Source organism: Aedes aegypti, chromosome 1, assembly GCF_002204515.2.
Source record: "Aedes aegypti strain LVP_AGWG chromosome 1, AaegL5.0 Primary Assembly, whole genome shotgun sequence".
Taxonomy (NCBI): Eukaryota; Metazoa; Arthropoda; class Insecta; order Diptera; family Culicidae; genus Aedes; species Aedes aegypti.
The window spans coordinates 290845592-290858911 of NC_035107.1; the positions used below are offsets into that span (position 1 = coordinate 290845592).

Consider the following 13320-nt stretch of genomic DNA (forward strand, 5'->3'; position numbering starts at 1 on the left):
GATCGAAAGGGATGAACACACTAGACTATGAACAGCAATGGTTAATTTATGTATTTCATAAATAATATTTATTTTCAAGCTTAATCTACATGAGTTTTTGGCAATGAGAAATCCCTGTACAGGTTGATAGTTATTGGATGAGAGTAATTCTCATGATGGGTGCAAATTGTTCAGGATCCAGTCCATGTACTGTCCCACCCGGGTGTAGATGCTGGGCACGCTTTTCTCTCCACAGGTGTTGCTTCCCAGGGAAACTATTCCGAATTGAATGAAGCGTGGTGCGTCGTTCAACTTGTCAACCCATGCCAGTGGTCCACCGGAATCTCCCCGGCAGCTGTCGACACGTTTTTCACCACCGGCGCACATCTGCTTATCCGTCAGGGCGATGCGCAGCTGGTTCTGTTTCAGAACTTGCATGCACTGTTCGTTGTCGATTCGGGGAAGAACTGCCTTTTGCAGAATGTCCGACAGTTCGTCCTTTTCCGTTTTACCCCAACCGGTGAGGATGTATCGGGGGTAGAGCGTTTTTTGCAGCTTATGCGTCACCGGAAGGCAGATCGGTTTGATGTGCTCTGTGAAAGATGAGTGGTTTTAGTTAGTTCTTATTACTTCAAGGGTTACCTACTAAAGGCAGAAACACATAAGGATTAAAATTTGAAGCTGAGCAATCGAAAAGCTGAAAATATCAAAAGGCTGCAAGATTGTAAAATCTATAAAAAAAACTAAATTATTACACAAGGTCATCTAAGAGAACATCAAAACAAACGAACAGTGTATGTTTCTTCGTTTGAGTAGGTTGTCGAAGTCATCAGAATAACTCGAGAAAACAATTAATATTTAAAAGAAGTTAAAATCTCTGATTAAAATATAGGCAGTTTTTGAGCCAATGATTACTAAGTTAGCATAACTCGCAAGGACAGCCAATGTTAAAAATGCTCAAATTATATACGCATAACGGTCTGCCCAAATTGAATTAAATACTCTCATGTGATCTCGTTATAGCTGCATCCAGCGGTTATCCATCGTCACGAGTTCCATAACTAACAGAACGATGCGCTTCAATATCTAACGCTTGTCGACTTATGGAGTAGCTTCACAGCACCGCCTGCAATCAGATCAGCAGTTGGGGAGAATCATCGTTTCTGGAGATGTCAACAGCCGTGGGACCCTATCCACGAAGTTGTGACCACAACGGTGCGGGATGTGTTTGGCATTGGTAACTGACTAGACGAAACGGTTGGTTCGATGAAGAGTGTCAGAGAGTGACTTATGTGAAGAATGTCACCAGAAGCCGTATGCTTCAGCAACTGTTGAAAGGTGATCAGAAGGCCAGAGCCACAATTGGTCTGTTGGTCGACAGCCAACGAAAGCTGATCCAGGAGGCAACCACGTCGAATAAAGCCTGGGAAAGCCTGAGGAGAAATTTCGAGCGCACAACGTTGACCTCGAAAGTTTCCATCCCCAAGAAACTGTGCGATATACGTTATACTTACTGATAGCGAGGACACCGAGAAGTACATCACGGAAATGCAAGATTTGTTCGAGAAGCGTTCGGTGGCGGACCAGGTCTTCTTCTTCTTCTTTCTGGCGTTACATCCCAACTGGGACAAAGCCTGCTTCTCAGCTTAGTGTTCTTATGAGCACTTCCACAGATATTAACTGAGAGCTTTCTTTGCCAATTGCTCATTTTTGCATTTGTATATCGTGTGGCAGGTACGATGATACTCTATGCCCTGGGAGTCGAGAAAATTTCCAACCCGAAAAGATCCTCGACCGGTGAGATTCGAACCCACGACCCTCAGCTTGGTCTTGCTGAATAGCTGCGCGTTTACCGCTACGGCTATCTGAGCCCCTACTAGACCAGATACTAGACGCAAATTTACAAGTTGTGATGGTCCTCAGAAGCATGCCGAATTCCTTCAACCCTTTAACAACGGCTCTGGAAAGTCGTTCGAACGCCGATTTAACGTTTGATTTTGCGAAGACAAAGTTGATTGACGAAGCCGCCAAGCGAAGCTGTTCAAGAGGAGCGCAATCGGCGTTCGAGGCAGGTACGAGGAAGCCAATCATTTGCCATCATTGTCAGAAGGTCGGACACAAGCAGAAAGACTGTCGTTTGCTGGCGCAGAGCCGGGAAGCAGAATCGAAGCAACGTGGGAGAAATACCAAAGCCAAGGTGGTTCGTAGTCCTGACTAGTACGCTTTCGTACGCAAAGGTTAATTCTTTCATGGGTGATTGATTCTGAAGGTACCTCGCACATGGCTGCTAGCAAGCAATTTTTCGTCGGTTACTCGCAGCAACATAAGGGTTACCGTTTCCTGGATCTAGCGATGAACCAGTTCGTCGGGTCTCGAGATGCCAAGTTCGTTCCAGCGCTAGATATTCGAAAATGGAAGCACTGATGAAGGCGTTGTATTTTATTCATTCATGTCAGTCTGAAGAAGTCATTGATCCAATCGTTGAGAATAAGGAGGAGCAACCACGGGCCGAAGGCGAATCATCCGTGGATAGTGAATTTGATGGTTTCGATGAGTCAACGTTTTGCGCAGAGGGCGATTAGGTACGACACTGTGATCGAAGTCGAGGGCGAAGACAAAGTTCATGTTGTACGACCAAATCACATACGTATGAAGAAGCTATGCGAAGCCAAGAGCGTCACAAATGGAAGAAAGTCATAGACGATGAGTTTGCATCCCTTCAGGAGAATTGGACATGAGAAATCGTGAAGATGCCTGCAAATAGAAAGCCGTTTGGATGTAAGCAATCCGAGGCAGATCCTTGCCTCTACATCCGGAAGGTCAATGGAAGAATGTCTTTCGTTTTACTGTATGTCGACAATTGGCTCGTGCAGGCTTAATAATTCTCCTCAATATCATTAGAGTTCGGTGAAATACTCTAGAGCAGCGTGCTGCCTTTGCCTCTTTGCGAGGGAGCCAAAAAAAGGTAAGCAGAGAGGCAACGAAAAATGAGCGAGGAAGATGCAGCACAAGACACAACAGAGTAAAATTCCATCAAAAAAGAGTGCTCTCACAACTCCCCGAGGACTGCTTTGTACGGCGGCAGACTCAAGAGTCCTTTTGGAGTATGAGTAAAGGTGAGCTTCGCAACAAGAGAGACAGAGTAAATGAAAAAATCCTCGCATTTTTTTGCACTCTCACTCGAATCGCTTAAGGATCTGTGTTGAAAACTTTGAGTTCAGATTTTTCTCCTCAGAAAAACGGCATAATCACCTCCTCTTTGCATCGCAGAGGTGTTTCTATCAAGCCTGCTCGTGGCAACTCAGGACAACGACAAATACGAGCGGGTCTTCCGCTACCTATAGAAAAATTTCAAGCTCATGGGCCTAGGAGATGTTACCAACTACCTCAATCGGCATACAAAGATTGTCGTAAGATTTCCGAGAGGTTCAACATGGTCGAAGCGAAGCCATGAAAAATACCCATGGACCCTGAATGTCCGAACGTGCAGAAAAAGAAGGAGGAAAGTATGCCGAACGGTGAGCGCTACCGTAGCCTTGTTGGTGCTTTACTGTATGTTGCGGTATGTACAAGGCCTGATATTGCGATTGCGGTGTCCATCCTGGGGCGCAAGGCAAGCAAGTCTTCTGAAGCCGATCGGGTCAAAGAGAACTCTAAAGTACGTTACAGCGATAGCTGATCTCGAGCTGCAGCTCGGCGGAGCTGGCGAGCTTGAAAGTTTTGTCGATGCCGACTGGGCCGGTGACAAGTTTGACAGAAAATTCAACTCTGAGTACGTATTCAAGCTCGGATACGGATCCATCAGCTGAGCCGCATGGGAACAGCAATGCGTCAGCTTGTATTCAACGGAAGCAGAGTACGTAGCCCTCTCGGAGGCTAGTATGGAACTTATCTGGGTGATGAAGCTGATACACGACGTCGAGGAAGATGTCGTTAAACCCGTGGTGATGAACGAAGGCAATCAAAGCTGATACTCGATTTAACTTCGTGAAGTGTTATTGGGCATCATGGAAGTTCGTTATTGTCCAACTGAATCGATGCTCGCGGGCATTTTGCCGTAACCTGTGGCGTAGGTCAAACTCGATCGATTCCGTACCCTGATTGGTCTGAAGTTCTTCGACGTTGAGGAGGAGTGATGCGATGAGGGAGCTTAGCAACCTGAAGAACTTAAAAACCAGAAAGATACTAACTAAGCCTCGACTTTCGTAGTTGAATTAAATGTTATTTAGTTGTTAGTCACTCAAATGGACTGGACGCGTTTTTACTCTACTCCGTACCCTCCCAATACAATGAAAATAGAAATGTAATGAGAAACATGATGAACGAACATTAATGCTGAAAATCAAGCTGTGGACCCACCGACCGTAGGAGAGGTTAAAAAGCATCGAGCTGAAGAACTGTAAGGCTGCAAGAAAAGGCACAGACTGGAGTGTGCCAATAACAGAGGAATTACCCTGCTATATTCGGCGTTCAAATCAGTGGAAAAAATGAGCTGTTGCTGGTAATGTCTGAACATAGTTTTCTAACGCAACTAAGTAGACTGTTACGTGCAGCGCTGGATGGTTCAAAATCATGCGTTCGGTTGCAGACGAGGTGGTAATCTCGTTTTTGACGCTAGACGGATTAAAGCAGGGAGATGCACTTTCGAATGTACTGTTCAGCATTGCACTCGAGGGTGCTATTGGGAGGCTTTGCGGACCTTATCGGCCTTATTGAAATCAATTCGCAGGTCAGTGGAGGAGGCCGTCATGTATCTAAAGAGGGAAACAGCGAGGATAGGCCTGACCAATAATTCTACCAAAAAGGAAGTATATGGTCCCAGGTAGAGATAGAGTTAGGATTGGAAGACCACGCAGTGGAAGAGAACTTGGCGACCCTAAACGCTGCCAGATGCGTCCCATCAATTTTCAGCCATTCAATATTTCAGCCTTATGAAAGGTTGAAGTTTTGTGCTTCAGCCTTAAGTATGAAAATCTTTTTGAGGAGATTCTGCAGGATACTTACCCTGAAAAACGACCGATTGGTGCAAACGAATCAACCCAATGTCGTTGGAAAACTTTGGCATATTGTACTGGGGATGGATGATACTTCTTTCCACCTTGATATCCTGCACTGGTCCGGCACATTCGTCGTCATTTACTTCGCAATCGATAATGGTATTTTTGTTGAGTTCACCCAATCGAACGTGATCTCTGGAAATAGTCGAAAATCTTTCAATGCTTTGTCCAAACTTTATAGGCCAGCAGAATACTTACAAAGTTTTAGTTTTCACCTTCAAGCAGTGGGCCGCCGTCAGGACATAGCGTTCGTTGATCAACGATCCGCCACATCCGTCGACGATGTCGCCGTTAAATTCACGATATCGGAGCAAAGCCATCCATGGGAACTCGAATATGGCGGCAGCAAGGCCGTAAGCAATCCGATCGCTTGTCGCAACACCACATTCCGTAGGCAGCAAGGATTCGGCCGATATAATTTCCTTCAGCTGGCAGCAAACGGGGAATTTCACGTCTGGCCTTTTGCAAGCGGATTGCTTAAGGTACTGCTGCCGATGCACAGGTATCGGCTTTTCGACGATGAACATCATAATTTCCCGACATAGGTATGCCGATATGCACTGACCTGGGATGCCGTTCGGTGTGGTACAGGATGGATTTTCTATAATCGAGAAACGAAGATGATGGATTAGTCGTGCTTATATTTGTGCAGCGTAAATAAGCATTCAAATAAACGATTCGAACGCCATATAGGATGGATACATTCATGCAGTTCAATAAGCTCGATTTACGTGACTGCACATTAGCGTCGCTACTGAGTCATCATCATAATTGTAACAAGACTAGCGATGTGGGGGTCAAAATTTCTAGTCTCTTGGATAGAGAAGAAGCTGCAATATATTGAATGCCGGAGCGGGGAATCACATTGAAGCTAGCTCGCTGCTGGTGGCATTATTATACACTGAGAAAAATCTACACGTCAAGGTCGTGTGTTTTACTTATAGATTTGCGCAAAGAGGAAAACCACTTGATTTGAGTGTGGCAGCCATATGGATTTCATCATTGATTTCACGGTATAATAACATGTGTATCAACATTAGGTTGTCATGTGAAACAAACATGAATTTCCAAATATAGAATCATGAAAACCAACTGATTTGCTTATTGAATTCGAAATGTAGAAGCTTTAGATAGTCATGTGTGATAGAACATAAATGTCAAGGGACTGAAAGAAGAAATTTGGTAGAAAAACTTTTGCTCCCCAAAATATGGATCCGAGGCTCCTCTGCTTGTCGCAAGCTCTCTTGATTTTTTTCAAACCCGTGAGCCAGCAACAAGCGGGGCGCCGCAAATCCATAATTTGGGAAGCCAGGGATAAGCATATTCCATTTTTTTCGAAACTGAAAGCCTGGAAAATCTGTTAGTGGAATCCGATTTTTCTACTTAACTATACATTATAATCAATGTTTTCTTATAGAAAGGTAGAATTCTCGTATATCGGTCAACTTCACTAATAAAAGAAAAATCGAATTCACAAATTTTCATCTAACAATTTCAGCTTCAAAATTTGCTTCTTCTCTTTGGAAGCATGATGATGACTGTCGTTCGACACGAGGTCCAACCGCAATTCAGTTCACTATGCATCCCGTGGGTTGATCACAAACAATTTAGAAGCTTTGAACATGGAAATCGATAGCATAGCTCATGGATTTCATCATAACAATCTCATTGCGCAAATCAATGAATCGACCAACTTGAACATGATGATTATGACACAAGATAACCATAAGCAAAACACACTGAATCCGTGTTGGAGTGATGATCTATGCGTCCATAGGTTGACACATACGAATCTGAAGAGAAAGCTTCGGGAACTTATGTGGAAAAAATATGGAATCCCTGTTGTCGGTTGATGAATCAATCCATGAAGCAAAATACAGGAATTTAATGTGTAACACACACGAAGTTTGCAAGAAAATCATAGCAAATCGATATGGACGTTCATGAATCGATCCATAATTTTAAACACACAAATCGAGCGTGTGGATTTTTATCAGTGTAGGTTCTGCTTTTGAATAGGGTGAAGATCAACTTTTACCGATGTATAAGAAGTGAATCAGTATTCCTGTTGCAACTTGAATGATGAGTGGTGTAAAGAATGCCGCTTTATTAACATACTGCTGAAGCACGCAAGATGGGGATTCCCCTTAAGGACAGTGGTCACCAAAACACGACTTGGTATCAATTTTGAGTGGCGGACGATTCACTTTCTAAAGTATATGTGTGGTTAAGGTTTCATAACACTTGTTTCTTAAAAAAAAAATCGCTTGGTTCCTTTGAGGATTCTCCTAGGCAGAGGTTCCTAGCTTGCGGAGCACTTTTCTAAATCAAATTTTTACGTGGAGTACCTGTTTTTTGATCTCAATAGGCAGAATTCGTCATAAAAGTCCAAATGCACTCAACTGCATCTGAACAACAAAATGAAGGACTTGACCAAACAAATCGATCATTAAAATTTAGTCTTCAATTTTGTATGATTGAGTTTTGATGGGTGTGCAAATATAGAATTGAGCCAATTTTAGAAAAAAAAATCAATACGTTTCAATTAATCTAAAGATGAATTTAAATGGAAACATTTTTTGATTGTCAAATAAGAGATGACACCTATCACCTTCATTATATCATAATATCATTTAATATTTTTTAAACTTGATAGGAAAACAGTGTCCTGTACGAATATGAAATTGAGCCATTGTATCTGTGTCGTATCAATAAAATTACTATTTGTAGCTTCCTTAATAGGGGAACTTAGGTATTTTTGACCATTTTTTTTCTTTTTATCATGTTTGGGTTTTGTCGGCCAAATCTTCTGAAATTCAGCAGTAAGTTTAGCTCATGTGCTAATCGTATTCATGCAAATTTTGAGCTCAATGGGTCTAAGAAAACCGTCCCAATACGAAAAGAACAAACCTGTCGAAAATACAACAAGTCACCCTACTTTCGCTGTACCTTGCTTGTTCAAGATCAGTCGCAAGCACCCAAGCACTATTCCGATAACGAGAAAAAGCCGACCGTGAACCTGTTCACAGCCCTTCGTCAACTCATCGACGTGAGTTTCCTGCTACCGTTTACACATGTAATGTATGAAAACGAACTATCATTTGTGTTCTACCTTCGCCTTTGTTCAACTTGTTTTGCTCGAAAACGCGGGGTTGTTTGTTTTTGATTTTATAGTCGAAGATCTTTAAAAGTTAGTGGCGCTTCTTAAGGTGAAGGTGTATCGAAGCCAAACATCAGTTCTTCCAGAACAAGAATTTCACCGATTAACCAAACGATCAAACTTTCAAGATTAACTAGTTCTCCCAGATTTATGTTCTAGAAAAAATAAGGTGTGGCTTCATTGTATGTTCACCTTAAGAAACCCAGATACTAAACCCTAAACTAAGGTGCAAAACAATTATTCATTTTTTGCTGAAACTTCCTTTCGTTTCTTCTTGGGGACACCCCATCTGCCATAGTATCTTCGTACATCATATTTTAACGATAGAATTCACTTGGTTTTTAATACAGACAATCCAAAAGGACTCAGTGGACGGTGGTCTTCTCTACGAACATTTCCGGTAGTTGATTCATTTCGAACATTGAATTCTTTTCCAGACGAACCAGTTTGACGGAACCGGTGTTTCAGAACAATATGGCCCACCTAGCTGATTTGCATCGAAATTTGGCACGCTACCACTCAAATAACACTTACGTGCGTTTATTTCGGCGGACGACGCATAAAGCGCTAGGGACACTATTATCAGTAAGCGTGATGCCATCGCGATGATTGAAACTGTCGGATCACTAAGTTCAGCGCCAATCCACTGCCGATCGATGATGCGCGCGAATCTGAGTTGGAAACTGTTCAAAAGCACGTCCTCTTTGGTTTGATCATTCGAAGCGACTGATGTCAACAGCTGGATAACCTAGCCGAAGTTATATTTGCGCCGTTGATCGTTTCGGCGTTAGGCGAGAGGATCGTGGGAGTGCGCAAACAACCTCACGTCGCGTCACGGGATTCGCATGCCTCCCCAATGAGCGATCATATCATTATCATCGTAGTAGCCCTCGTCATCGGTGATCTCTCGTAATCTAGTGGGCCAGGTGTGAGAGAGGTCTTGGCTGCTGCAGCGGCATCTGAGTCACGTGCCTTCGTGCCATCCTCCAAGCATAACTGACCCGGCTTGACGCCTTTCGCAGGGCTAATACCGGGTCTCTTTTTAGAGACTTGGTCTATATTTAAATGCAAGTCTCTTTTTTAATGCACTGAGGCAAAAATACTTAGATTTTCCATAAATGAAAACTTATGAATCAACCAAATTATGGTTTCATTGAACGCTTAAACATTTCGAAAATGGGATCATGAGTTTCATAAGTAAGAGCTTTGAAATATTTAAGAACCATTACTTGAAATAATTTCCATAGCAATCGCTAGAAAAACTGCTCCGCTTTCGATGTTGGGTACAAGTTAATCGAAAACAGAGATCACATGTTATCAAAACATGTCAATTTTTGAGCTCGCCTGATATATACGTTATTAGTGGTTGATAATTTTAAGTAAGCAGTTATCATTGCGCTTACTACTGTTTTTCATTGATTGACGTATGAAATTTAGTTATAAAAATCTTCACCAAAATCATAGATAAAACTTAAAAATTTCAACAATAATCGTTGTGGCGCCGAATCATAATTGTTCCTTAAGAAATTATTAAGTTTTTTTGCCTCAGTGTGGAAGGTCAAACAATCGATTAAGGTGAAGATGAATCATACACGTGGCGTGATTCATTGCATGCCTTGATTTGAACAAAAGAGGCGCACGAAACAAATCTTGCTTCGTTGATTTTGAGTCTCAGCAGCTCTTGGAGTGGGATTTTTTGAAGACTGAGTTTCTCCATGTTCTTTTTTTTTTCAAGGAATGCATCTAAAAAATCCTGCAAGATTTTATCTATGGATTCAATGGATTATTTTTGCAAAAAATATTTTTGCAAAAAATAAAATATTAGCAATTTATCTTGAAAAACCTCTAGGACTTTCTCAGAAGATATGAAGTTCTTTAGAGATCCCCAAAAGTGTTCATCTGGAATTTATACAGAAGTTTCATCAGTGATTATTAAAGTTTTTTCGGGGATTTTTGCTAACGTTTCCTAAAAATGTCCTCGAGATTTCCCTAGAGATTAGGGTGGTTTGAAACATCGTGTTGAGGATTAAACGCTTCACAGTTAATAAATGTATAACCACAAACACATTATCTCTATGTATACTACTCTTATTAGCCATGATCAGAATAATATTGCAGAACTGCATAAACACACTCGCGACAGTGGCACTCTATGTACAATGATTCTACCATCAAACCCAAGCCAGGTAGTGCGATCTAGTAGGCGGCGATAATTCAAATCTTATCTTCACTCACTTTTTCCACAACCGCGAACCAGAGTGCAAGGAATCTTCAATCAACTCGAACATTTTGGTCCTTCGAACCGGATTGATCATTTTTCACATCGGAAAGGTAAATTAATTGTAACTTTTAGCTTTTCACCAAATAGGTATGATTGATTGAATATAAGTGTCCAACACCCGGGTTGGAAATCATCGACGCTTGGGTCGATGAGTGTAACATCCAATTGCGGGATTGGATACGCAAAACGACGCTTGGGTCGTGCTACCGGATTTTTTTCAACACGAGGGTTGAAATAAAACCACTAAAACAGAACGACGCTTGGGTCGTGCTACCGGATTTCAACACGAGGGTTGAAATAAAACAGAACGACGCTTGGGTCGTTATACCGGATTTCAACACGTGGGTTGAAATAAAACAGAACGGCATAAGACTGCCACCGGTTCCCAACACGTGGGTTGGAGTGAAAAAATGATTTTCAAATTAGCGAATTGTGTTACGCAACCAAAATAATCCAACACGAGGGTTGGAATCAGTCAGTCAAAGGGTTAAGAATTGTACATGAAAAGCGATATGAATTCTAACACACGGGTTGGAATAATTTACAAACAGACCTCGAGTTTGCATTGAGGTTAAGTTTGGCACACGGGCCAAGAGACACATGTCTTGACTTATGGTTCGGAAAAATCTTAACGGTATTAAATATTCGGTGACATTGAACTGAAAATACGGAAATAGAGTAAAAAGAAACAAGACACAATTCTAGCGAGAATCTATTATTCTATTTCAACTACTTTCTTAACAGATCATGGATACAGCCGAAAATCCGCAGGTTATTGAAGGCGAGGAGCGTGAGGAGGAGATTCCTCAGGATAAACCAGTATATGCCATATTACAGTCAGATCTTGATAGGGCAGTAGTTCAGCGAAATCATGCAGTCACGCGCATCTCTCAGATCATTGAGACAGCTGCAGTGTTTGAAAGGGAAGCGTCCCTTTTGGAAATCAGAAGAGACATGCTTAAAGATTGCTACAAAACGTACGACCAGATGCAGAGTACGCTTGAGCAATGGATTCCAGATGAAGTTGAAAATCGAACAGAAGTCGAGGTGAAGTATTTAACGGGCTTGACGATGTTTGAAAAAATGATTTGCGGCAAAAGAATCCAAGGCGCCAGTGTTTTCAACAGAGAATCAGTGAGACTTCCAACAGTTGATCTTGCGGTTTTTAGTGGCTCAGGAGAGAACTGGCTGGAATGGATTGATAAATACAATTCATTGATACACCAAAGAACTACTCTTCCAACCATCCAGAAATTCGAATACCTCAAACTGTCTTTACGAGGAGTAGCTCTCGGACTCATCGACTCATTGCCAACCACTGAAACAAACTACGCGATAGCCTACGATCTGCTGGTGCAGCGGTACAACAACCCAAAGCTTCTAATACAAAAGCACACCCGCGAACTATTTGAGCTGAAGGCAGTTGAGATGGAGTCAGCAACAGCCTTGCGAGATTTATTCGATTCGGCTCGAAAACATCTACGGTGCCTGCAAATTTTGGAGCAACCTGTGGAATCTTGGGACGCCATTCTGATACACCTAATGGCTAATAAACTGGATTCAGAAACTCGTAAAGAATGGGAGTCATCAGCCTCAGGAACAACGCAACCAAGTTACAAGCAACTGGAGAAATTCGTGAACGAGAGATGCCATGTTTTGGACGCAATACCATCAAAATCCCGACAAGTTTTAGAACCACCACCAGCGAAACGCCTAAGACCCGAAATTCGCGCTTTGACAGTGAATCGACGAAACGAAACTTACGGATGTGTTGCCTGCGGCAGGGATCACGCACTGTCCAGTTGCCAGAAATTCAGCGCTAAATCAATCGACGAGAAACTACAAATGGTAAAACGGTTTGCCCTATGTTTCAACTGTTTGAGAACAAACCACACAGCAGAGCAATGCCGGAGTCGAGGATGTCTTAAATGTGATAGAAGACACCATACATCGATTCATCGTGGAAATCAAACCAACAACAACAGCTTCAACAATAATCGTAAAGTTCAGATGGAGAACAAGCGTGAGTAACTCAGTAACACTCTGTAAATGACATGTATATTTTTTCATTCCAATAAATTATTACAGCAGCTACAGATGTATTCCATCAATCGACTCTGAAAACTCTGTTACCCACTGCGTCGGTCTTGGTACGGGATTCAAATGGTTCACCCATTTCTTGTCGAGCATTATTGGACTCAGGGTCGCAGTCCAATTTTGTAACAAAAGCTTTTGTAACAAGGTTGGGAGGTCATATTGGTTCAGCCCATGTAAATGTAGTCGGGTTTGGCCAACAAGTGCAACCAGTAATGGGTAAGACGTCTATCTTCTTCAAAGCCAGAACCTCATCCTACTGCAAAACTATATTATCTTTGGTAACCGAGACAATAACTGGGCCAATACCCGAACAAGATGTGAACTTAAATGGTTGGGACTTGAGCGACATAACATTGGCTGATCCGGAATTTCACTTGAGTCGTCCTGTGGATATGCTTCTGGGAGTATCGGTAATGTTTGACATACTGCGAAATGGAAACATGGATATCGGTAATTATAAAAATAATGCTCATATATTTTGTGAAATAACGAAGTTATATCTACCTACCAACCAGGTGAACAATTACCGCTTGTACAGAATACGGCGTTGGGATGGATTGTTGGAGGTAACATAACCAGAATGGACTTAGGTGAAAGTCTGAACCATTTTATGCATGAAAAAACTGTCAACCTCACAGTAAAAGAATGGTCAGAGGAAGAAACCATCTGTGAACAACTGTTTGTGGATACGACCAGACGAAATGAAGATGGTAGATTTGTGGTGAGACTACCCACAAAAGTATGTG

At 42.1% G+C, this 13320-nt stretch overlaps 1 protein-coding gene across 2 annotated transcripts; it reads right to left on the minus strand.

The window, feature by feature from the left end:
- Window positions 1-41: 41 nt before the first annotated feature.
- LOC23687423 (serine protease easter) lies at window positions 42-8940 on the minus strand. 2 transcript variants are annotated; one of them, XM_021838130.1, is made up of 4 exons: window positions 8731-8940; window positions 5235-5637; window positions 4984-5171; window positions 42-572 (listed from the first exon to the last, which is right to left on the minus strand). In XM_021838130.1, the coding sequence occupies exons 1-4, from the start codon at window positions 8795-8797 to the stop codon at window positions 151-153; spliced, it is 1080 nt and encodes a 359-aa protein (XP_021693822.1). In that variant the 5' UTR covers window positions 8798-8940; the 3' UTR covers window positions 42-150. The 2 variants fall into 2 exon arrangements, with proteins under 2 accessions (XP_021693822.1, XP_011492994.2); XM_011494692.2 differs by lacking the exon at window positions 8731-8940 and adding an exon at window positions 7947-8063.
- Between the last annotated feature and the right edge of the window lie 4380 nt (window positions 8941-13320).